This window comes from Mycetomoellerius zeteki, unplaced genomic scaffold (assembly GCF_001594055.1).
Source record: "Mycetomoellerius zeteki isolate Tzet28-1 unplaced genomic scaffold, Tzet1.0 scaffold25, whole genome shotgun sequence".
Lineage (NCBI taxonomy): Eukaryota > Metazoa > Arthropoda > Insecta > Hymenoptera > Formicidae > Mycetomoellerius > Mycetomoellerius zeteki.
The window spans coordinates 2,928,442-2,953,210 of record NW_017257227.1 but is presented as its reverse complement, the minus strand read 5'-3'; the positions used below and the strand labels follow the sequence as shown (position 1 = coordinate 2,953,210).

The window sequence follows — 24,769 nt, the reverse complement described above, 5'->3', positions numbered from 1 at the left end:
ACGCGTTTCGGTGAATGATAATCGGTCGTAAAGCATTCGGTCTCCTTGGTTGTTTACATACTTTAATTACTCTAATAATGTTATGAGCGGATTGTTGCGAAAATAACAAAGACGGCGAAATCACCGCCAAGGGTGAATGTAAGCTGCATGAACTTTTTGGGTGAAGTCGTCGTGTTAATCTTTAAGACCATTTGGTTAAGAAGATGTTAAGATTAAGGACCCGTTTCTCTTAATTCATTAGATGCTATTTGTCACCGATTAAGGTTAAGAACCATGAAAATCGAAACGTTATATATAGCTCGGTTAACAGGGTTGCTTACCGTCAAGTGAACTTAATAAATTCTTACATTTTGAGTAATTTTCATGGATATGGATTTGGATTCACAATTATCGTATTGAATAATTTAATTTAAAAAAGTTTAATTTAATATATTTAACAATGTACCTATATTCTTTCCATACTTGTACGTTGTACTTCTCGTTCCACAATGTGCGCAAAGTGTAATTATATTTCAATTTACTTTATAAAATCTATCTATAAAGTGTCACGTGCTAATTAACGAATTAATTAATAAAATTGAACATTTGATACTGTAATTATTTCAGTACGAAAACGATGAAAAATAGCCGGAGAAAAATGAAATTTATGCACATCTCTCTTCCACATTTTTTCACGGTGAAACGTTAAAAGTATTTGCAACAAACTACCGTGTATGCCGGCAGTTAATCAAATATCAAATCGCAAAACTTACGAATCTCTTGTCGCACGTCAGAGAAAAGTGAGGAATTGCAAACATCTAAGAAAAAAATTAAATAAAGATAATTATTTATCAATTAATAAAAATTATTTAAAAGATACTTCAATTATTTAGCTTTAAACTATAATAATTAACTTTTATATATTTATATATATATTTTTATATTATATTATATTAATATAATTTTTCCTTAGATTTTCACAAATTCTCTGCTACATCAAAATCATTAAAAATATGTAATAGTCTTTACTTTGAAGCGTGTAGGTATACGTTTTATGGACACGTGTTCGTTATTATATTACGGCACTAACAACAAGCATATATTGGACTATGGATGCGAGAAATGAAAGGTTATCACTTCTCTAATATATTTCAATAGTACCGTTTGTGTTTACCTTGTGCTCACAATTCCCCCAATCTCCTTTACGTAAAATTCGAAAATATATTCATCGCCACCTTCTACTGTATAATAATGCCTAGATCCGATCCTTTGAGAAACGTTATACCACGCGCGTTAATTACAGCACCCGACGGCTTTCAATTAAACCGCGAGTGGAATCGAATGCAAATCGCTGTATGTCGGGGAAGAAGGAAACACGTGCGATCGATACACGGTGGCTATTTTTCTCTCGAATGGAAAAGCGTAAGAGCGCAAAATGGAATTGTAACGAACAATCTTTAGGAATCAATTTATCGCATTAAAATGCACCGATCGACTAATCGACTAAAAGGCAACGTTATAATTTTATATATCTACGGTTTTATAAATCAGCGAATTGTAATGTCTCAGATAACTATTTTATTAACACCTAAAATTCTAAAATATAAAACATATCAAACATGTATATACGTACTATATATCACACGACGAAATAATTGATTACTCATATCCTCTTTCCGTAGTAGGTACATAGAAATATGTATCTCGAATACAAGTTGGCCCATGTATGTACATACAATTCATGCATGCGCATGTCGCGAGAACATCCCCCATGCATTTTCATGACAAGTTCGTCTCGGTACAACAAGCTGGCGCACAATTTTCCTTCACGGACGGAACATTTATCGTCGTTGCGATATAGACAGCACAACTCATATTCGAAAGCTCATAACTCGGAAATGAATTTTCCATCCGCGATCATTTACTGGCAGATTCTTGCGAAAGATCTGGCAGTCCTAACGAAAAGAATTTACAAGAGAGGTTAGAATGCAAGAAATTCGAGAAGAAATGTGTAATTTTGAATTCTACTGATATTTGATGAAATACAAACGTAACAATAATATAATAATTATGCAATGCTCGGATCTGTATGTGTGTGCTTAAGTGAAGTTTTCCTTTTTGGATCAAGAAATACCTGCAATGAGAAACTTTGCATCGAAATGGAAATATTTGTTCAAGCAGGTGGAAAGATGTTTCCAACTTTCTAAATATCGTCGAATAGTTTTTGCGTGCAAATCTTTTTGCTTTTGCATATTTTTGGATGCGATAAAAGGAAAATTTGTAGAAGAGAGAAAAACAAAGAAAGAAGGATAAAAAATGATTCCACGTGCAGGTAGTATAGTATTATAATACAGAATTTTTCATTTGATCAATTTTTTGTTTGACACAAATAGCTTTTTTTGTGTTCCTTCGGGAAGACGTCAGCATTTTTCTATGTAGATACGTATATACTTTGTTTGCATTTCAACGAAGAATTTTCTTCTTAAAATATCTTTAAATTTTCTAGTTGTTTGAATAGTATTATTTTACATTTTATGTACATAAGTTTATATTATAGTTACATAATTTCTTTAAGTAAGTTAAAATTCCTCCAAATTTTCGATCTCCTCGGTTAATTTACTTCCGTTCTTTTTTTTTATTGTTCTTCACATTTTGATAACCATATTCGCTTCAATTTGCAATAATGCTATCTCACGTACATGTATTCCGCATTATTACATATAACTGATATAACGCACAATTTTCTGTCTCGGTGCTTCAGAACGAGGCTTTCAGCCTTCAGGTCATGTTATATATCCACGTATACTTTTTTTTCTTCTCTACCTTGCACCTTTATAAAGAGAAGATTGTGGATGCGATAACTGAATACAGGAAATGACGCGTATGAAAGCAATCAGTCGCTGCCAGTTCGCCATTTCCGTGATCCTCGTTTATTGTATGATGTATTGCATCGATCTGCCAGAACAAAATCCCAATATGCGTTCATCAACACCAACAGAGGACACGCTGAAGAATATTCATAGAACTTTGGCAGTAACACAGTGCCACGAAATTAATAAAAAATATACGTGATTTAAATGCCGATTTATCGGTACAATAAAGTCTGTTTTTATAGCTGAGCTAGTGTATATCTTTGGAACTTAAAGTGAAATAGGTATTTGTTTGATATTTAGATAAAGCGAGGAAAAAAATTCTAGTGCAGTCTAGTACAGGAATAAAGAACAGAACCATCAAAAACTATATCGGAGTTAAAAATCACTACAATCCCCGATGTGAGATGTGAGATACGGGTTGTTGAATTACAGTATCGGGATGCGGGAACGGCAACATTTATTACAGGAATTATGAGATAATCGATTTCAAGTCTCTTTATTTTTCGCTTCTGTATTGCAAAAAATTACCTCGATATTAGTTAATCTTTTTTGTAATTATGATAGTAATATAAAGTTATTATTGCAATATTTTCTTACTTCATTTGATATTAATTTGCTTTCTATTGAAATTGAAATTATTATATCAGAATTATCTTTTTTTCTATTTTTATCCTTTTTTTTGTTTTTATGCAGATATATGTAGGTATATAGTTTTCAACCCTGGAATGTTACTCATTTTTGTTACATTAAATCCACATAAAAGACGAAAATTCATCCACATGATTAAAATTTTTTTCACACTTTTTTATATTTACTTTACACAAGTTGTAAAGTAGAATAATTAAACACTGTTTTAATAAATAAAAAAATGATAATATTAAACAATCTTCAATTTTTAATATATTATCAAAGTAAATGTAATAACCATTAGCAAAGATCTTTTCTAATGGTTATTACTACAATTTTTAATTTCTTTAAAGTATGATTATACATATATATGTATAAGCATGCAGATAAGCGGAAAACACTTCTACATCGAAATTTGCTTCTTCTTTCCTTCTTTTTAAATTATTACTTTACATTACTTTATCCGTTTATTTACGATGCACAAGCGTTCCATATCTTGCCATTTGAAAACGTTATCTAAAATAAGTGGTTCGCGTGCGCCTTCCGTTACGACCGTTCAGTCCTTGAAAAAAGGCCTCTTTTCAGTTCTGTCTCGTTCCGAAAATTTACAGCACGCTATTCGTTCGCAAGAATGAAAACGCCGTATTCGAGCAATAGCAAATCTACCTCCCGAAGTTTACGTAAGAGCGTCATGTTTCGTCAACATATTTTTCGTAATATAATGACGCGAGAAAATCGTGTTTGAACGATGCAGAGATAAAACGTGAAACGTGAGATTAATGTGGGTCCGCCCATATAGAATATTCGTGGTGAAGGAAATATCGCGACGCTCCTGTTAAAATGCGTGAATATATGCGAAACGTGAAAATTTTTTAACGGATTGACGAAAAATAAAATTTCGAAAATTACGATATCTACCAACATTTTCACATAAAAATATTACAATTAACGAGTCGCGATATACGCTGCAAATGCAATTCAGCATGATTTAACAGTGGTATTTCGTAGAGGAATATGTCAGATAAAAAAATATTTTTAAATTCTTGAATTTTATAATTTATATGAAAATTGTAACGTTTTAATTTTTTCAATTGTTTAATAAAATAAAAAGTTAGTAAGATATTTATTTAACTGTAGCGGATTAAAGTAGGAACTATGTGTTTCCATTGAAATAATATAAATTTTTTGAAAGCATGCTTTTATATGCAACAGAATAGGGTAGAGCGGGGCTATTTGAGCATAGGGGCAAGTCAAATGCAAATATCTAAATAACTAAAATATATATAGATACGTCTATGCTTGCGTAATGTAGCACAAAGACAGAAATTATTGTACCTTAATACAATAATCTGTGTCCGGCTATCAACAGCCAAATACGTACGCTTTTTCGTTTTTGTATATCAAAAGTAAAATTATTAGGTGAGTATTCTTTTTGGTCTACATGGTAATTAGAACGATTGATAATAATCAAATGTGTTTTTTAGATATAAGTTATTATCGTATTTTTTAACTTTAATGTTTAAGTTGCTATTTTATTTACGGTTTTTCAGTTATAAAAAAGTATTTCAGTCAACACCGATATGGGGCTTGTTGGGCCAGTACCTCATAACTAACCTTATAAACTCAGCTGCTTAAATGAAATCTGTCTTTATCAATGCTTTTTATTCTATGTCAACGATTAAACATATATTTTACGTTTAATTATTATTATAAAGAGTAAAGATTTTAGTTTTTCTAATTTTGTTAATTAAAGCATTTAAAAAGAAAGAATATTACAAATTATTATATTTAAGATGCAAATAATAAAAATTTAATTAATATACATATAATCCTTTCATGTTTTTAATAATATATAACCTCATTAAACGGTTACCTTCATGGCCCAATTTATCCTTTGAGGATGCTCAACATAGATGGGGCATATTGGTCCACTTTGCATTCTTGTAATTAACGTAATTTTTTTCTTATTTACGAGATTTATTAAGGATTTATAAGTATTTAATTATTGAGCCAGATGAACATGTAACATTTTAAAGCATTTACCATTAATCTATCATAATTGTATGAAGATTTATAATAATTTAAAGAAAAAGTGTCACAACTAGCCCCGCTCTACCCTACTCATTCATAATATTTTATCGTATTCATTCAGTTAATTTACAGTAGAAGCATTGCACGCACTATAAACAATTTTAATTTTAATTTTATGTTACCTTATTTTTGCGGTGGGTCGACTGTTTTTTTACAGTATATTGTTAAATTACTTTATGTTTTCAGTAATATTTTTGCATAATTATTGATGTATTGGCGTCGTGGATATAATAAATATCGTAACAAATAACTGTTTTATGAATATTCATTCAGAATAACAAATTGAAAAACGTGGGAAAAAGTGGAGGATGCTTTATTTATCTTACTAGATTTTTATTTATCATGTATTAAATTTTTATTATGAAATTTGCAACAGAATCTTCGAATTTTTATCATATGGACGTAGTTAATTAAAGTACTTTTAATATATGTCGGCAATTTTATTTTATATCGGCAATTTTATCTTATATATTAAAATTCACCTCATCTAATCCAATAAAATTGGTTTTTCGGGTTTGTTTTTATCATCATCAAATTGACATTGATTTAAAATAAAAAGAATTTTTTCAAAAAATTAACAGCATTTATTCAATTCGTAATTAAATTATGATTGATGAAATTAAGATAGTGCATGATGTGAAAATCATATTGCGTTATTCTGTTTCATATCGCTGTAAGTTATTTTAATCTTATTGACATTGAAATCTCTTTCCCAATCTCAGTCTTCCAAGATAAATCTCAACTCACATTTAACGTTTCCAATTTAATTCAAGCTTTTGTTTTTATTTCCTCGGTTTATATTTTTCTATACAGCTTCAGTTTGCGGAGTCAAATATGAAATTCATTTTATTCCATTTTAAATCAAATGTTCAATATATGTAACTATGTTTGTATGTATAAAATTTTACAGTTATTGGTATGTATGGCATATTTCAAAACAATTTTATTTGCTGAAACGGAGATTGATAAAATAGTTACGATATACTCAATTATATCAGAAATTGCACTTATATATTTTTTTATTCATTGCATTAATTATTTGGTATCCGTAAAGTAATCTACAAATGAAATATACACGCATGTCATGTAATTTGAAAATATTGGTTGGCACTAAAAGTTCCTTATACGATTTATCGAATCAGGTCGTTGGTTAACTACGTACTACGTTCTCATTGACGTTAAATTTCATTTCCGATGTAAACCGTCGTACTACGACGTTCATGTGACGTCAGGGGTAAACGTTGTCAGAACGAGATGTTAGGGCTTGGATTTGCTGTTCAATCGACTCAACGTCAAACTTTATTGTTACTAATTACTGCGTGGGCGATCATCCATTAACCACAAATGTATGTATGCCATGTTATGTATGTCGTAATTCACCGTACGGGTAAATAGGAAGTACATCACGTTAGCAGTATGGCACAAGCTAAGGGCACGTATGCAGATATAAGATATCTATGGATTGCGAAAAGCAAAACTTGAAATTTCAATTTTGAAGTTACTTTCTGTCCCGGAAAAATATTATATTCCAATATGAGATTCTCAATTTGACGATAATAGGTTAGTCTGATTCTATTTTCGTTCCATCAAACTTTATGACGGATTCTTTAACTTTGACGCAAATCTTTTATTGCTAACTATTGATGAAAGATCAACATTCGTTTTGAATTCGAAACGTGTGAAATGTAAAACCGTTAACGATTTTTTGTCCGGCACGATACAAAATGGAAGATCAATATTTAATTACGTTCTCGTTCTCGTTTTCAAGTCCGATTTAATAGGAACTTTACTCTCGCGGGGCTTCTAATTACTTTGCACCTCCGGCGAGAAGAACGCTTTTTATCTCCCATTTCTCTTTGTTTTTTTTCTTTTTTTACTAGTCGTTATTTAATTTGTCTAACTAGAATAATGCCAAAGACAGCATGAAATATTTTTATCTATTCGAAACATAGTACATAAAATGAATCTGTATTCATGTTTATTGAATGCATTATACTGACAGAATCAATTATTTTGATAACAAATTATTTAGTGCGATTTTCAACAATTTGTATTGATTTATATATATCGTATATTATGTGTTAAAACTTATCCATTATATATAAAATGTAAAAAAAGTTCAAGACGCTATAAAATACATTCTATTCTAAAGAGAAATTAAAATTATAAATCGTAGTAATCCAAAAATACAAATAACATTTAAAAATTTTGTGATATTCCATTTTATAAATTTATTTTATTGAATTAGGATTTAATGAAAAAAATGTTATATATGTAAATTGCAAAACTTATTCGATCTTCTTATCATCTTGTCTATAAAATCGGGATATTTGTCGCAAGTGTTGTTGAGACTCTTGAAGAAATTTAGAGGATAACAGTCGAAGTATATGTATAATCTTATTTGCGATAAACTTACCTAGAATTTGGTTAAAACGCGATCTCAGCAACTGATTTTCAAGAGGTTTCACTTGGCAGGGAGAAGCCAAATATAATTAGCCGATTAATTATCCTTGGGATTTAAGGAGATCGTAGGGAAAAAATTAAGGGAAGGAAAGCACCGCAAAAGAAAAAGATAATTTTAAACCATGAACACTATATATATGTGTGTTTGCGACAGATTCTTCTTAAATTCCACGAAATTCTATTCTCTAGGATCGGAATCATTCGATAAAACTCTCGCAAAGTGGATAAAAAAAGATTTCCTGTTTTCGTATTAGAGACTTTATCTCTTAGTTTTATTAAATTGAGTATTTCTGTTCTCTATCGTCAAATCGGTAACTTATCCATTTTCTGTTGTACCTAAACGTGCTAACAATAAGTTTGCATGTGTAGCGTGACAAATAGGTATTCGCAAAATAATCTAGATTGAGCTGGTTATATTGTATATTGAGAGAGAAAATTTTTGCGAAGATTTTTTTTTTATTACGGTACTGTTTTCAACGATTATTATAGGAAATTGCTTTCATAAATCACGTCTTTATTCTGTATTTTATGTATCTACTTCCACACGAAATGACGAGAGTGGTTTAAGCACGCATTATTTAATAATCCTTCCTTTTTTTTGAAAATGACGTTGTAAGATAAAACAGACAATTTTTAATTATATTATTGATATACTAAGAGAAAAATTTTTAGTATTTCTGATTATAATTACATGTTATTATAATTATGATTATGCTATAAAGTTAGTAATAATAACTATATGTATAATTCTATCAACAAATACATATAATTGGCAACCGACTATATAAAATATGGTTAGTCTAAAAGTGACTATAAATTATAGTTAAATTATAATAATTTCAAGGATTTTTATGACAATAATAACTGTAGGTAATTATAGTCATTTTTGGGTTACCAACTATATATATTTGTTGATAGCATATACAGTTATTATTACTAACATTACAGCAATAATAATCAATCATGATAATTATAATTACAAATACTTATAGATAAAAATTTTTTATTGTTAGTGTACTATAAGTTATAATAGATATAGGGGGGCACTATTTTGCTGTCACTCAAGTTAACAGTTAATTGGTATCAAACTGTGATATCGCATTCATAACTAGCAATAATTGAATGTTTGGATAACCACTAAATATTGACAAAATCACTTTTGACCGCATGACAATTATCATTCTAAATGAAGAAATTTGATCGCCACATGATCGGGATATGACAGTAGAAATAGACAGAGCATAATCGCTGAAATTATGATCTAGTTTACGGCTGTCTATTTCAGAATTTGACAGTAGCGAATTGGTCGTTATTCGAATGGATCTTGTCGAGAGAGTTTGCGTGTTCCAATTTTACAAGCGACGGGATGTAAGCGGATTAAACAAAACATTACTGAATTTGTGGGACACAACGAAAGCGTCGTATCGCGGATTTTTGTTCCGCTATCGCTAAACTACACTGAACCAAAACTGTACGTAAATACAATAAAATATTCATTAAATTATGAAAAAAATAATGAAAATTGGTCCAATGAATTTTCATGATTTAGATTATAAAACTATTCCTAAAATTCATTGCAAGAATGAATATAGTTGTATAAATGAATCCAGTTATTGTATCAATGAATTAACTACATTAAGTCGGACATTGATTAACGATCATTCATTGGACCAAAAATGAACAAAATTTTTTTCAATGTAACAAAAACGTCACTCTTGTGTCATGATGTTCACATTTTTCATTCTCCCGTCGCAGTAAGATCTCACGATTTTTTTGTTTCTAATTTGATATTTATCTGCTGATAAAAGGGGAAAACGGGATGAAGCGAGCATGCCTCCTTATGCTTTCCGGAGAATAATGCTGTAGCGAGGTTATTACGCGATATCTGCACGTTCCTTATTAGATATTGTTGCTGAACGTGAGAGGGAAACTTATCGATGATAAGCGATCGTCGTATGGGGGAATTTTTATGAAAATGTAATGATGGTAAACAGGAACGAGGGACGTCTTTTCGTCGCTCTCTCCGATCGATCAATCATACCTATCTATCTATGCCGACTCTTTGTACGTGATGACACTTGAGGGGCAGATAGAGGATTCAAAAGACTGTACTTCTCGCCTTTTCGTGCGGTCTGACGTTTGAAATTACATCTGGATAACAAGGCTTTTACATTATTTATTTTCCAACATTTCGTCTTGAATTTTACATTGCCTAAATGTAGCGGAATGAAAATCTGGAATTTTTATGAATTTTATCAGAACTCAGGGATTTGGAATTTTACTTTTAAATTTAAATTCTGTCTCTTTCTGAAAAGTTTTTTAAAATCTTTTTTCTTAATAATGCAAAATGTTGACAATCATTTAGCGATAAACATGTATGGGATATGTTAATAAGCGAGATGGTTAGAATGAATACCTACGAACTATAATAATATTGATTACAAATTAATGCATAATGTGTCATTAGTGAGTGTGCAGTGTATTAAATAAAATTCATTAATTTTAATGTTAGTACGAATATGCAAGTGAACAAGACTCTTCGCTTGGCTGTCAGTACTTCAACTTTAAATTTAATTAAAATTGATGCATCGAGGGATGTCGATATTTACTCGCATTTATCGTACATAATACTCGCGATAAACATCTCGTGGGAAAAAACATTTTCTATATCCGTACTATATTCCACGTAATATTTTCTCGAGCGTTTATAGAACGTTATATTGCTTAATAGCATTACCTTGCATGAGTTGATAAAATTGCTGTAATATTGGAGGCGATTATTGTATTTTAAAAACAGATCATGACGATTTTGAACGAAGTAAAACTTTCCAGCAACGGAACACAGTCATACACTGTGTGACACGGTAATACGTATCGACTTGTGGCTGAAACGTTGCTCAGCTTTTTTATTTTACCCCCAAAGTTATTTCAAAGCTTTTTTATTTTACCCCCGAAGAAATAAAAAAAAGGTCTCATACATTTATGTCTGAATATATCTGAATCTTGAAATCTCTTATCAGAGTATCTCAATCCTAGAAAAATAAATGAAGTGTAATTTGGTACTCGTGAAGTGATATAAAACGATGATACTGTCGAATGTAGTATTTTAGCTATATACGATTGTATCTGTATCATAGTTGGAAAATATAGAATCGTACGTTGTATTATACAGTGTCGCCTGTATACGTTTCTGGAAAGCATTTCATGTTTTTATCAATATTAAAATTTAATATAATACACGTGATTTTCCGATCCTTTAAATATACATTCATTACTTTAAGAAATATACAAAAATTAAATGATTCTTACATATATTTTAACATTTTTAGAAAGTATCGTAAGATTGTATATTTAAAAAAAATTGTATATAAAAGTTATAACTAATTATTTAATGCTTCTAATTTTTCGAAGAAAAGAAATGTGCACGACGCGAATGACTCAATCACGTATACTATACTAAAGGTTAATAATAAATGCAATATTTAGTTTATATCGAGAATTATAAGGGGATGTCATTTTAGGGGATCTCTATGTCAATATTGGCGACTTTCTTCTATTTAAAAATGTAATTTTAGAGATAAAATTTGTTTAGGGTATTCTGAATATTCCACCTATTTAAAGGTTAAAGATCTAGACCCGGTAAATAACTTTCAAGACTATTTTTAGAATTTATATGAAAGATAATCTTGTTATAATTATATCTCTAGAAAATGTTAGTTGAATATATAAAATTCATATTTAACATACCTTATCACCTTGTTGTAACCCCGCTTTCTCGGCGGGGCCACCCGGCACAGTCCACACGATGCACGCGAAGGTGCGCCCGTCCGACCCAGTCTTGCCGCCTACCACCCTCATGCCAAATCCACGCGCTGCAACAAAGGGATGTGGGCTAAGAACGAAGTACGTGTGCTAAAAGCAATATTACGCCGCAATTTCCGCGGATATCTCTTCGTGGGTAGGATTTGCGTCATCGAGGTAGGAACACACCGGGCTGTACACGTGTCGCACGTCGGTGCCGCCCGCTTCGAAGAGAAACGCAGTTTATATGTTTCACAGCGGTGTAACTCGTACAGTTACACAGTTTCCCCCAACGTTCTCCCCGCAGCAGAATTCATACGTATTCGCGAGTGTAGCTGAAGCTACAACGTCAGGGTCTAGGAAAATAATTAACGCCCACGCTTGCTGTAAACGCGAGCGGTAATTGCACCAATTGTTGGGGTAACAATGTCACGTTGTTAGCGAATCTAATGCGTATGCGAGTGCTTGTAATTTAGGAATTTAGCTTTGCGAATTGTTGTCCGATCATTGATATTTCCACTTTTATATAGAAGATAGTAATTTAGGAAATAATAAGCTTTAAAATAGTCAAATAGTATGTTTATTAACTAGTATAAAATCTTCAGTGTCATTTATATATATAATAATTTTAATAGATAATTTTTTATTTTGATCTCTGCAATATCATCGTATATTAAAATTTTCTTTTTAATTAAAAAATTTTATTCTAATCGAAAGAAAAATTTTAGTGAACAAATGTAGAATCTATAACGTTATGTATTCGGATGCATGTTCTCTCTTCTAAATTCATTTAGACTGACAAAGCTATTTCAATGCCGTGTTTTGCTGAATTCAGCGATTAAGCGCACTGAAATACAATCCGACATGACCAAACCAATTTCGAACTATCGACTCTAAGGATTTCGTAACATCTGGATAAACCCTCGCACACTACGATTAACTATATAGATTCGACAGACAATCTCCCTTATTACCGACAACCGCAAATTCTACGAACTCTAAGTGGATGAAAACTTGTGTGACGTGTCCGTAAAGTTTTTTAAATTACTTGAAAGTCAGACAGGAACATCGAAATTCTTGTTTTACTTTTATTTAATTTTATATATCATGCAGTTTTAAATTTATCTATATCAATCGTTACGGCTTAACAGAAAAAGATTATAGAACTGACTATGTTGATCTTTTCTGAAGAATGCTAATTTTTAGGAAAGCAGAAAGATTAATAGATATATCCTACACAGTAAAAAAATTTGTGTAAAATTAACTCAAAAATTTGAGTAGATCATTTGGGACATGCGATTTATGTTAAATTCAATACATTTTTTCCAACCGTGTAAAAGGAAAAAAATAAGGAACATAATTTGAGTTCTAATTGCAATATTCATACAAATATGACAAATATAAATTTAAAATTCATTTCGAGTATATTTGCGAATTAGTTTTCCATTCCCGGCAGAAATTGAGTTTGTTGGAATTGACATACAAATTAATGTAGTCGCAGAATTGTAGAAAATATCGCGGAGTTATAACTGTTCTCAACCGAATGACGGATCGATCGCGTTTATATTGAGAAAATATAAAACAGATTGAAAGTTTTGCGCTATTTGTGCAAATAATAAAATGACGCTCTATCAATATTTTAATAAGAAAAAGCTATATACGTCGGGGATAGGCAAGATAAAGGTACAGCAAGAAAACAATAAAAATGAAGAGATTTGCCGGCAATAGTATATAACATTTTCAATTTTGGCCCTCCCTGTATGATAGTGATAAAAAATTGATCGGCAGGTTGACTTCTTACACTTTTATCATACCATATTTTTACGTGGCAGGTCATCGTTTGCAACAGAATTTCGCTTGTTTCTCACGTCTACATCGTAAAAGCGAATTTACAGCATTTACCATATTTTCTTATAAATTTTGCAAACTGAAAAAAAATTGTAAAAAATCGTGTAAAAAATTTATTTCGTTAATAGATTTAACAGGATAAAACGTTGAAAGTATTGCTATCCAATTTGAAAATATTATTTACCTGATATACCTACTACTTTCTTCATTCAATTTAATTTCTCCATTCTCAAGTTTTAAAATTTATTTTAAATTCTTCAAATGTTAAACAATTTAAAATTTGAAGAAGATTTAGACATAAGAATAAATTAATTAATATCAGATTTTGGAAAACATGTTTAATGCAAAAAAAATTTTTGAAAGTATAACAGGAATATCTACTGTAAACGGATCCATTTACGTGAAGATTCAATTAAAATTAATCTTTAAAATTATTTAATATTTATTGTCTATTATTGATAATCTTGAACGAGACTAAACTAATTAAATATTAAAAATGATTAAAATCAGTTCCAAGTATTACTTTAAACATTTATTTTTTATGTGTCAGAGAAACGGGGAAAAGAATCAATATATAAATGGCTAATAGTTTATATTTGAATTCGACATACATTTTTCATTTTGGTATTCCATTTGTGGGAAATACCTTCTTTTTCTTGATGATTTCCACTCATCTTCGAAAGAGCTAGCAAGGTCGTGTCACTAAGTAAACGACGTGGGCGTAATATAAGGATTGCCGGAGAGGCGATGACAATGTGGGTTGAAAGGGTAAGAGAAAAGGGTTGAGACGGAGGCACACAGTTTGATATACGGCCAACAAACACACGAGCATATAGAACGAGCCCTTACGCCGTTTCTCGGTATGCATATTGCGTGCACAGCCAACATCTTCGCTTTCTGCATGTCTAAGCCTCCCTCGTCGACCGTGTGCCATTCTTGCGCGTTGCCGGTAATGGTATTGTCCCTGTATTAGAGTGGGAAATCCGAAACACGCGCGCGAGGAGAACCACTTAATTAAGTGTTATCGTGCTAGCCGCGCGTGTAATTTCGTTCTGATGTGTACGAATTAATCCTGTTGCTGCCGCGCACATAATCCCACCGTCCTTTCGCATGTTCGAATCGTGAGGGAATGTTCAGCAAGTCAATAAATTTCAATGATTATAAATAGAGACGCAGCTTTTCGTAACTTTCTAATAACGATTCTGACAATGTAGTGTAAAAAATAAAAGATATAGATTATAGAAATTAAAAATATTTGTGAAAAATAATATTCTCATTATGGTAATAGAATAGAGCTTTTTCGTCCATTTGCGATAATGTTTATGTTTCTGAACAGCACATATTGAATATTTGAAGATTGTGCTCTCAAGAAGCAATCATGATTGTATAATATAATGTAGTTGTAAGCCCGTCACTGCAAAGAGATACCTATTGTTTCTTGTTGTAAAGCCCCGTCCTAATCCTGTATGAAATTGGATTCCGGTGAAATCAAATGGTTTTCTCATATGTTACAGCTTATGACCTGCTAAACAAAACATATAAGTTTTAGCGCAAAAAAATAAACAGTTTTTGTGTTTGATTCACCTAAAGTCACTGACATCTCACCATAAAATACTCAATAATTTCTAAACGGCTGATCTAAAATAGATCAAATTATAGTGTTTTGAAAAGGTCTCAACAAGGACTATAAGAAAATAAAAGAAAAAGTGAGGGGTCTCACTTAAAAAATCCGTGTTGATCTTGTCATAACCTTGGCGATGCAACCCAAAGTCAAACTGATGCAGCAAGTGGGGCTAGGCCTTTTTAAATTCTACAACTTTTATATCTGAAACATTTTTTTATAAAACTTATAGTTTTCGAGATATTTTACCGTCTTAAAGCATTTTATATTCCTTATATGATTATATATAGGAGATTTTTTATACAGACCATAAGCTGTACATATGAGAAAACCATTTGATTTCATCGGGATCCAATTTCATATAGGATTAGTGCGAGGTCTTTTGCATATTAAAGTTGAAACTCGGAATATAGACCCGCTTCTCACCTCATAGAAAATTTATAATATTATAATTTATAATATAGACAGTATTTATATTTGTTATCTTTATTTCGAATAGAATTTGCTTTTGCATTCAAGTAAATATTATTTGAATTTTGAGGAAACTAGTGCTAGTTCACAATGATTCGTAAACAATATCAACGATTCAGCGAACGTACCATCGAATGGAATCATCGCAGTTGACAAAAAGTTAAAAACGTCATATATTTGAGATAAATCGAGTTAAAGCCTCACGTCAATGTCTCGTGGTCTAGTCAGTCAGGGTTTTAAATTTGACAGTCATCAAATATCAATCCTACCGACGAATTGGTTGTCATTCCGAGCTATCGTATTGACCGACGTACAAATCTGCGTTTGTATAAACGTGATTTTAACGAGATGACATAAATGCGACGTCGTACCATTTAATTGATCAACATCATTGAATTCTCGAGCGCATCGAGATTATCTGTTAATGCTCTGATGAACTAGTTAAGGAGAATCTCGTTTATGTCAGGATAGAATTCCAGCAATAATCCGGTTAAAGGTTTCGCTCGTATGGCATTGTAATTATCAATAATTATTAGTTATAACAAGTTATGATCTGTTATGATCGATTATGATCAGCTATGATCAATTCATGGGTGCATAAATTTTGTTTGCATTCTTTCCTTTATGGAAATTCGGAAGAATTGTGTTTTATTATTAAATTATAGTTTTAGTATTTTAATTCTTGAATTTATGACTTTTTGAATTTATGATACGCCTGTATAATGTTTTAAATGTGATACTGATGAATATAGGTAATTAAATATACTAAAGAAGTTTTAAACATATTTTAAGCAAAAGTTTTTTAAGTGTACTTAAGCAAAATTTCGCAAATTAAACATGTTTGAGATCCTTTTACGAAACGAAAAGAAATACAATAAACGCTTGAAAATGACCAAGCTAATTAAAATTCGTGTTAGTGCTCAACAGTTTGCAAGAAGCGCGGTTTAATTATGAGTAACGCACAAGTTGCATAATTATAGATTACATGCCAGCTCATTTACACGTGTTGCTCTATGCTTGCGATAACGATGTTAACTCTGAATTATTATTATTATCATCGAATTACTTTATGAACGTGTAAATTGAAATTAAAATTTAATCATAATTAAATATTAATACTTTTTTCTGTTTAGTTTAATATTGTAATATTTGTCAAGAAATACCGTGTTCATTGTTAAAATTGAATCAAAATTACATGCACATAGCAAACCATGTTGTTGGATAGTGGAATTGGAAAGGACAGGGGAATGGCCGTGATAATGGGAAATGCGTCTGTTCATAGCCACAATAGCGTACCTGTTGCGGACAGTTCAGAAGCTCAAGGCACAACCCCTTTATAGATCTCATTTCTATAGATGATTTTTTCTTATTTCCTCGACCTTCTTTTACTCCTCTTTAGTTATCTCACCAACTTCGTGGAAGTTACTATTCCGAATCAATTTGGCGAAATGTTGAAAGATTAATACATGATGTTTATACTTTATAAAAAATAGTTTATTAAATTTTGCGTAACGTTTAATAATGTGATAATGTCAACAATAAGACTTTTATATACATATATAATAGATATTTAATAGTTTCTTAATAAATTAAAATAAAATTTATATTATTCTTATTATTTTGCTTCTACAACTACACAGTTGGAAAAAATGTGTTGAATTTAACATAAATTGCATGTCCCAAACGGTCCATTCAAATTTTTGAGTTAATTTTACACAAGATGAATATGTTAGGAGGTAACACAAATATTATGTAAAAGAATATATACAAAGAAAGATAACATCGACACAGTTTGTAAACATACCGTGGGAACATTTTTTTTTTCAAAAAATTAACATTTATGATATGTTAAATTAACACATATTTCATTCATTTGTCTTAGAATTTACGTTAGAATTAAAACACATTATTTTTATGTTACTTGTTCACTTACTCATAAATTTTGTCATTTTGACACTAAGAAACATTGAATATCAATTTCACAAAAAATCTTTAAATAACATAATCACGTTATGTTAAATTAACACTCGAATATGTTAAAAAATGCAACACAAACTGTTAACACAAACGTGAGTGGACCGTTTCCAACACAAATATACAAATTTTTTTACTGTGTAGAAATGTCTTTGTGAACCAACCGTTTTTTTTAACTGCCTTATAAAACAAAGTGGGAATAATTTGATTCGCATATTCTAATTTTCTGTAATAAACGTGGCACAAAAAGATCTTGCTCCGGACCCGTGTAAATAATAATAATTATAATAACAGCTTTCATTTACGCTTGCAATGTAGTACACGTAAACTCGTACTTTTTCTCGCCCGTCATTTCCAGTAAGTTTGCCCTAGTTCGCGTCATTGCCGGTTCCCCGATCCTTGAGGGTAGATAGTTCTAAATGTTCAAATGAGAAAAAAGTTCTTTTAACGGAAATATTAGCATTTGAATGATGATCTTCTTTGAGATACAGCATTCAGAATGCAAACGAGCGCTTGATAATTTGGAAATATGTATAAAGCAACAGACAGACTTGAATCACAATAAAGAATAATAATCATACCTCTCTCGGCTGTTTTCAGAATAAGAGAATGTGGATAAAACATTGCTTACTTTTATAAAATAAGAACGCATTTTATTTTACAGCCGATCTGCAATTTCATGTTTTATTAAACATATGTTTAATAAAATTCGTTCAGAATTGATTATATAAATGATGTTTATAAATGATGGTTATAAATGTTTATGAAATTCTATCTTTTTACATGTACATGCCACATACTTTTTAAAAACCTCTGAACCTCGCTTTGAATGTACCTACATGTACGTGTTTTAAATTGTTATTTCTTTCACAACTGGATTATTAAAAATGCAGTATGTATGCGATTTATCAAGATCCATTTTCATGATGACGTTATCAAACTGATAAATGACGCATTTTATGATTATGCGTCTCAAAGTAACAGTTTAAATACGTCATGTCGAGATTAGAGACTGAGTCCTCGCGCGCAATTAAACCTTGGCAAGTCCATGTTTTTCCGCTCTATTCGTCGACGTCGTTTAATTATAATTATTGTATGAGTGAAATAAATCGTCTCCACCTACTACTGTTTTTGCGCGAAGTATAACGATGTCACGCGCATGGAGGCGACAAAGCGAGAGGCGTTCCGTTTTAAATTACAGTTTGCAGCAGCGCGATACGATAACTCACACTCCGGAAAACGTGACCTACGAATTAATTTGCATTGTTACTGAGATTTACATGCGAGCGTCGTCACTCATGAAGAATTTTTACAGTTTTGCGTGTCTATCGCAAATCGATCCTTTTTTCCGCTCGCTCATAAGATATGTGAAGTTAGCTACGACATTCTAATAATATGAGAAGAAATAATTACAGTTCCCCAGTAACAATTTTTACAAGAGAGAGAGTTTAAAAATTTTTTTATAAAAATAAAGTTTCGTACTTTTTATACTAAATTCAAAAAATGAAAGAATGCGTTAACTTCGCGAGTTTAGTACAACACTTCTCTTTTTAAAGTATGAGAAAATAAAAAATTGCCCCTTTCAACACAATTCTCGTCAATTATACCTATCATTTGAATTTTACCATTAAGTAGAATTTAAAAACATAATTATATTAATTTTATACACTTTAAATATTAAACAGTACATTTATAGAGACAAAGTGTCGTGCTGATTATTTATTGCAATTTTAGCGATAGTATTTGTTAGTTATCGTGTCTTTGTTAGCAGAGTGTAGAGCAAGTTATTCTATGCTCTCTCTCTCTCTCTCTCTACAATTATTTTTAAACTAAGTTCCGACCTTCCGACTATTACATATTTTTAAATAACTTTTTAATCTTTGAAGCCAGCACGACACTTGCAGAAAAAGCGTTGTGCTAGTTATTTATCGCAGTTCTAACATTCTTGATTTTAATTAGAGATGTGCCCATTTTCGGATCGATTCACTAAAAATTTTTTGCAAAAAGATCGCTTTGAAATAGCCCTATTTGTTAAAAAAAGAAGAGATTTTTTATAAAGAGATCGGTTTGAAATTGCTCCTTTTAGTTAGAAAAATATATTTTTTGTAAAATATATCGGTTTAAAATCACTATTATTGTTTAGAAAGATCGATCTTTTGGAGATTGGAATATTTGTAGTTTTAATAGAGTTCTATGTTTTAAAACTGTTTTTAAGTTTAAAGTTTTTCGGCAATTGTAAATTTCAAAATAATTTTGTAATCTCTAAAATCAGCTTGACACTTTCAGGAGAAAAAATGTCATATTGATAATTATGGTATTTATCACAATTCTAGCGACAATTTTCCTTGTTTTAGCAAAATTTAATTCTCTAAAATTGCTCGTGTTTGGCACTTCGCATCAAGCAACATATTGTATGCGTTCATCATTCAACAATTATATCGATTTAATCCTTTAATACTTACGCAATTGCGTTTTAACCATGAAGATCAAAATTGAGCTTGTAATTATTGTACATTGTATCGCTTTTGAGGATAATCATGGATCTACATCGGTTATGGAATAGCATATTCTTTGGTTGTTAATGTATCGATTAATGCTCCATGTTGAACAACAATGTACTAATTTATATAGATTATTAAATTACATTTATTAGATTGAAAGATAACATTATTAAATTGAAAGATAAAATATTGATAAAATAAAATAATTTATTATATAATTTATAATAAATTATAAAATTTTTTTAATAATTCCTTCTATTAGATTGTCAAGAAAGTTTTGAATCACTTTTTCGGATTTTATATACAAATTTATTCAGAAACAACAAATTATTCCTCAAAAGAAAGACCATCATGTTAGAAAACCATTTGCCACCAATCTGCTAGCTGCCGGATTTGGTCTCATAGTACCATTAGTCTAAATGACATTGAAGTCCTACCGCAGTAGTTCTAATCTTGCATCATTTATTTACGGTCTGTTGCGCTCAATGAAACATTTCTTGCAAAGACGATTCAAAATTGAGCAAATTGAGATAGCTTGTCTTACGAATTCTTTGCATTTAGAGACCCTATAACGGAATCTAGTCACGAGCGTAATTTTGTCAAAATATTACGGGTTAAAATCTAACTTATACTGTTTTATTCTTAATTAAAGTTATAGAGTGAAACAGTATAAGTTAAAGTGAGATGGTATATATACAGGGAAAGGTATATACATATATCTTTTTCTTTTACAGGATTTTGACAAAATTATTTGTAATCAGATTCTATTACAAGATTTCTATTTGTATTGAAAGAATCCGAATGATACCAAGACCAAATCCGGCAGCTAACAGAATAATAGCGAATGATTATTGAACATGATAATTTTTATTTTTTGAATAATTGCCGTTGTTTCTGAATGAATTTGTATGTAAAAACTATTTTTGTGTGCAACAGGATTTTTCAAAACTTTCTTTTATAACAACCTAATGTTGTTATGTTGTTATAAAATCATCTGAACGAAGCAAGCGCACACATATCAGATTTCAATTAAATTTAATATTTCTGGAATAAATATAGCGGGCAATTTTATTTATATACAATTAAAAATATACTATCGTACGTTATGTATAACAAATAACATTCAGTATCTTTCTGCATGTATGAATGTAATACTGACTTTTTTGCGTTACATCAATTTTAATAAATAAAACATAAACGAATATGATTGTTATATAAAATTGTTTTTTCATAATAGCATTGACGTTTAGAATATTTGGTATAAAATTTGCATATCATATGTCAAATAGTGTATCCAGTGTATTGTTTGTAATATTATTCGTCCTATTATTTCGTGCACATGTTTTCGATTAAACAGCCCTGACAATATTCGCCAAAACTGCCACAGCAAATGTCCCCATTTCTCGTGATTAAATCAAAACAGATTCCTATGTATCTATATAGTCAACCTGTTGATCGTTAATTCTAGACACATCGTTATTCCTCACAGTGCGTTATTCGTTGCCGTTTTGTAAAAATATTTAGCCGCCACACAACTAACGGATCACACCTGCAAATTGTTTGTTCTATCGATTGTTACCTATAAAAATATTCTCTTGCGACCTTTCATGCAAGATTAATCGGCAAAAATACAGCTTTATAAAAATTCATTGATTTTCTTCCAGTTATATGTATGCCTTTTAATTGAATTTACCAGAGAGAGAGAGAGAGAGAGAGAGAGAGAGAGAGAGAGAGAGTAGAAATTTTTCGAAAATGATAAAAAATAGGGATGCACCGGATCGTAAAATTACCGGATACCGGATATCAGATATCCGGACAAAATGTAACATCGGTTATCTAGTATCCGATCGGATATTCGAGAAGACAATTTCTTCGAGTCGGACATTTTCCGGATATCCGACCGAATTCTGGGAAAATTTCTTAAAAAAGAAAGCATATAGAGAAAAAATTGTAATTTTGCAACAATGTATAAGATATTATAGCATTATGAATATGCATACTTATTTTTAGAACATTTGTTATAATAAAAAATCAACAATTTAATGATATCAAATTTTAACCGGATATATTTCTAGATACTAAGTATCCGACTATCCGGTCGGATAGTAAAAAAATGCCGGAAATACCGGACACCGGATATTTTCCGGTGCATCCCTAATAAAAAGCTCTGTTATCATACATCTTTAAAACTAAATTCGTATAGATTTGTTAATTAATTATTTATAATTTAGGAATTATGAACACCTGATAGTGAGATTAGTCATTTTCTATTTAGGAACTTTCGCTTTATCTCGCGCAATTTCGCTTTTATGAAGTCTGTTAGATACGGAGCCTCAGCGAGAGATCATATGTCAACGGAGAAGTGATCGACACGTACGTATCTGGATATGCGACGAAGCCGAGCGGTTTACAAACGGACTTGTAAAATACACGGGACATGTCCGTTTGCGTTAATGCATCGCCTCTATATTGAAGCCGCGGCGAGAGAGAGAGAGAGAGAGAGAAAGAGCCAATCGATTGCGCCGAATATCGGTGCACCTTGCTGAGAGCACAGCTGCATCCGTGGTGTCCTGTGATTTGCACGAAAAGCTATTATTCGGAGATAGATGTGTGCAAATGCCGGCAACTGCAATTTAGATTCGTGCGCGGCGGCGACAGGTCTTTCTCACGCGCTACAACACCGTTACTATTTATGAAACGTTCAAACCTATGGCTTTTCATATTCGCGGTTTTCGTTGAATGTCTGTTTGTCGAGTTCCACTTTGAAAAGATAGAAACGTTTTTTGCAGAGAAAATATCCGATTTTTATCCTCGTGTTGCATTTTTTTCTGCTAGTATTGATTTAGTTTTTACTTTAAAAATTGAACAAACACAATTTTTAAGATAGTGCTTGGTCGTTTTTCTATTTTAATAAACATCAAATAAAGTATAAAATATATGCTAGTATTTAATAATTCCAATTAATTTTTGATAATTTATGGGATTTTTTAAATCATCTTATTTCCAATTAATTCGGTTGTAGAAACAGTGATAGCACAAATACGAATATTATATCCGTATTTGTTTATCCCCCGCGAGTTATTGCCTTGTCATCATTCATGGAGGAACTGTCATTGCGAAATTGTGGCTTGGAATTACAATTGCATCCAGTTACATCCAGTACGTGTATTACGTATCATCGCGCTTAATGGCTTTCTCTTGAAATTGCACGAATCGCGAAGTGGTACCTTCGTTATTGTGCTTTCTGTGTATAATAGATTAGTTGTTGATAATACCGTGATTAATAGGTGTTGTTCCATGCGTAAAGATAAAACGATGTATAAATGGTACCATAGGGAGTATACATTTATCAAATCAGCAATCTGCGAAAGCTTTGTCTTTACATAATCACAATTGTACATACAATAACAAACGATTGAAAGAATGATCGTAAAAACAAAACGCATCTACTAAATAAAAGATTAATTTAAAAATTTCAGAAATGTTTTGAAAGTTGTTTGTATTATATATTATTAATAAATAACAATATAAATTAAAAGATTTTTATTTTACATAATAATCGTATTAGCTTTGAATTGAAATTACAGTTATCTGTTACAAGTCAATTAAATGAAATTTGATTACGTATAAATAATCTTTACGTAATGCCATATAAGCACAGCAGTGATGAAAACCAATTATTTTCGTGGAATGTAGATTAATAATTTCATATCTAATCAATGTTGACTCGATGTTGAATTATCTGTTTTATATCGATAAATGATTTAATATATCATCTTAAATTTTAACTTGCTTATCTTATGAAATAAAATGAAAAAAATTCTTTGTATATCTATTTTAAACAAATTTACACGACGAAACTGGAACTATTAGAACTGTAATAGTTCGTAAATTCACTACGTGCGGTCGTCACGGACGGGAATTTTGTTATTAAATAAATGCGTTAACTGTTCTAAATATTAGCGTACATATTAATATTTGATTACAGCGCTCGCAGTAATTGCATAACGATGCGAAATTCGCGAGGCTGACGAATATATGTAAATAATAGAAGACGAATCGATTCAAATTACGCCCCATTGCAGAAACATCCACGATAAGACTTAATCTTGACTTTATAATTCAACATATAATTTATCAAAAGATCCTTATATAATTTTAAAAAAATTGATTAATAATTGATTTAATTAGAATACTATCTAACCCTTGCTGTGGTGTCGCCGTGTCAAAACGGAGAAACGACAGGAACTCGCGGATGCGTGTTATAGAGGAAACGAAGCGTCTGAATGCGCAACGAATAATTAAACGTCAATCGCACGCCTACTACTCGTCGAGTGCAGGCTTAGAGCTATTGCTGCCTCTGTCTCTCTCATCTCCGCTCATTTACCTGGCTATTTACCTAACGCATATGCACGCTGTAGCAGTAGCTATTATATAACGGTTGATATAACTATGAGTTGTCACCCACTTGAAGCAACGGTTGGCTGCATCGACAACCTTCGTGTGATGCGGAGGCACCA

At 31.1% G+C, this 24,769-nt stretch overlaps 1 protein-coding gene across 1 annotated transcript in view; it reads right to left on the bottom strand.

The window, feature by feature from the left end:
- Fife (regulating synaptic membrane exocytosis protein fife) overlaps positions 1-24,769 on the bottom strand; it is a 162,505-nt gene that overhangs the window by 35,420 nt on the left and 102,316 nt on the right. The window contains exon 12 of the mRNA XM_018449833.1: positions 11,781-11,905. Within this exon, the coding sequence (XP_018305335.1) occupies positions 11,781-11,905 (125 nt within the window). The remainder of the gene's footprint in view (positions 1-11,780; positions 11,906-24,769) is intronic.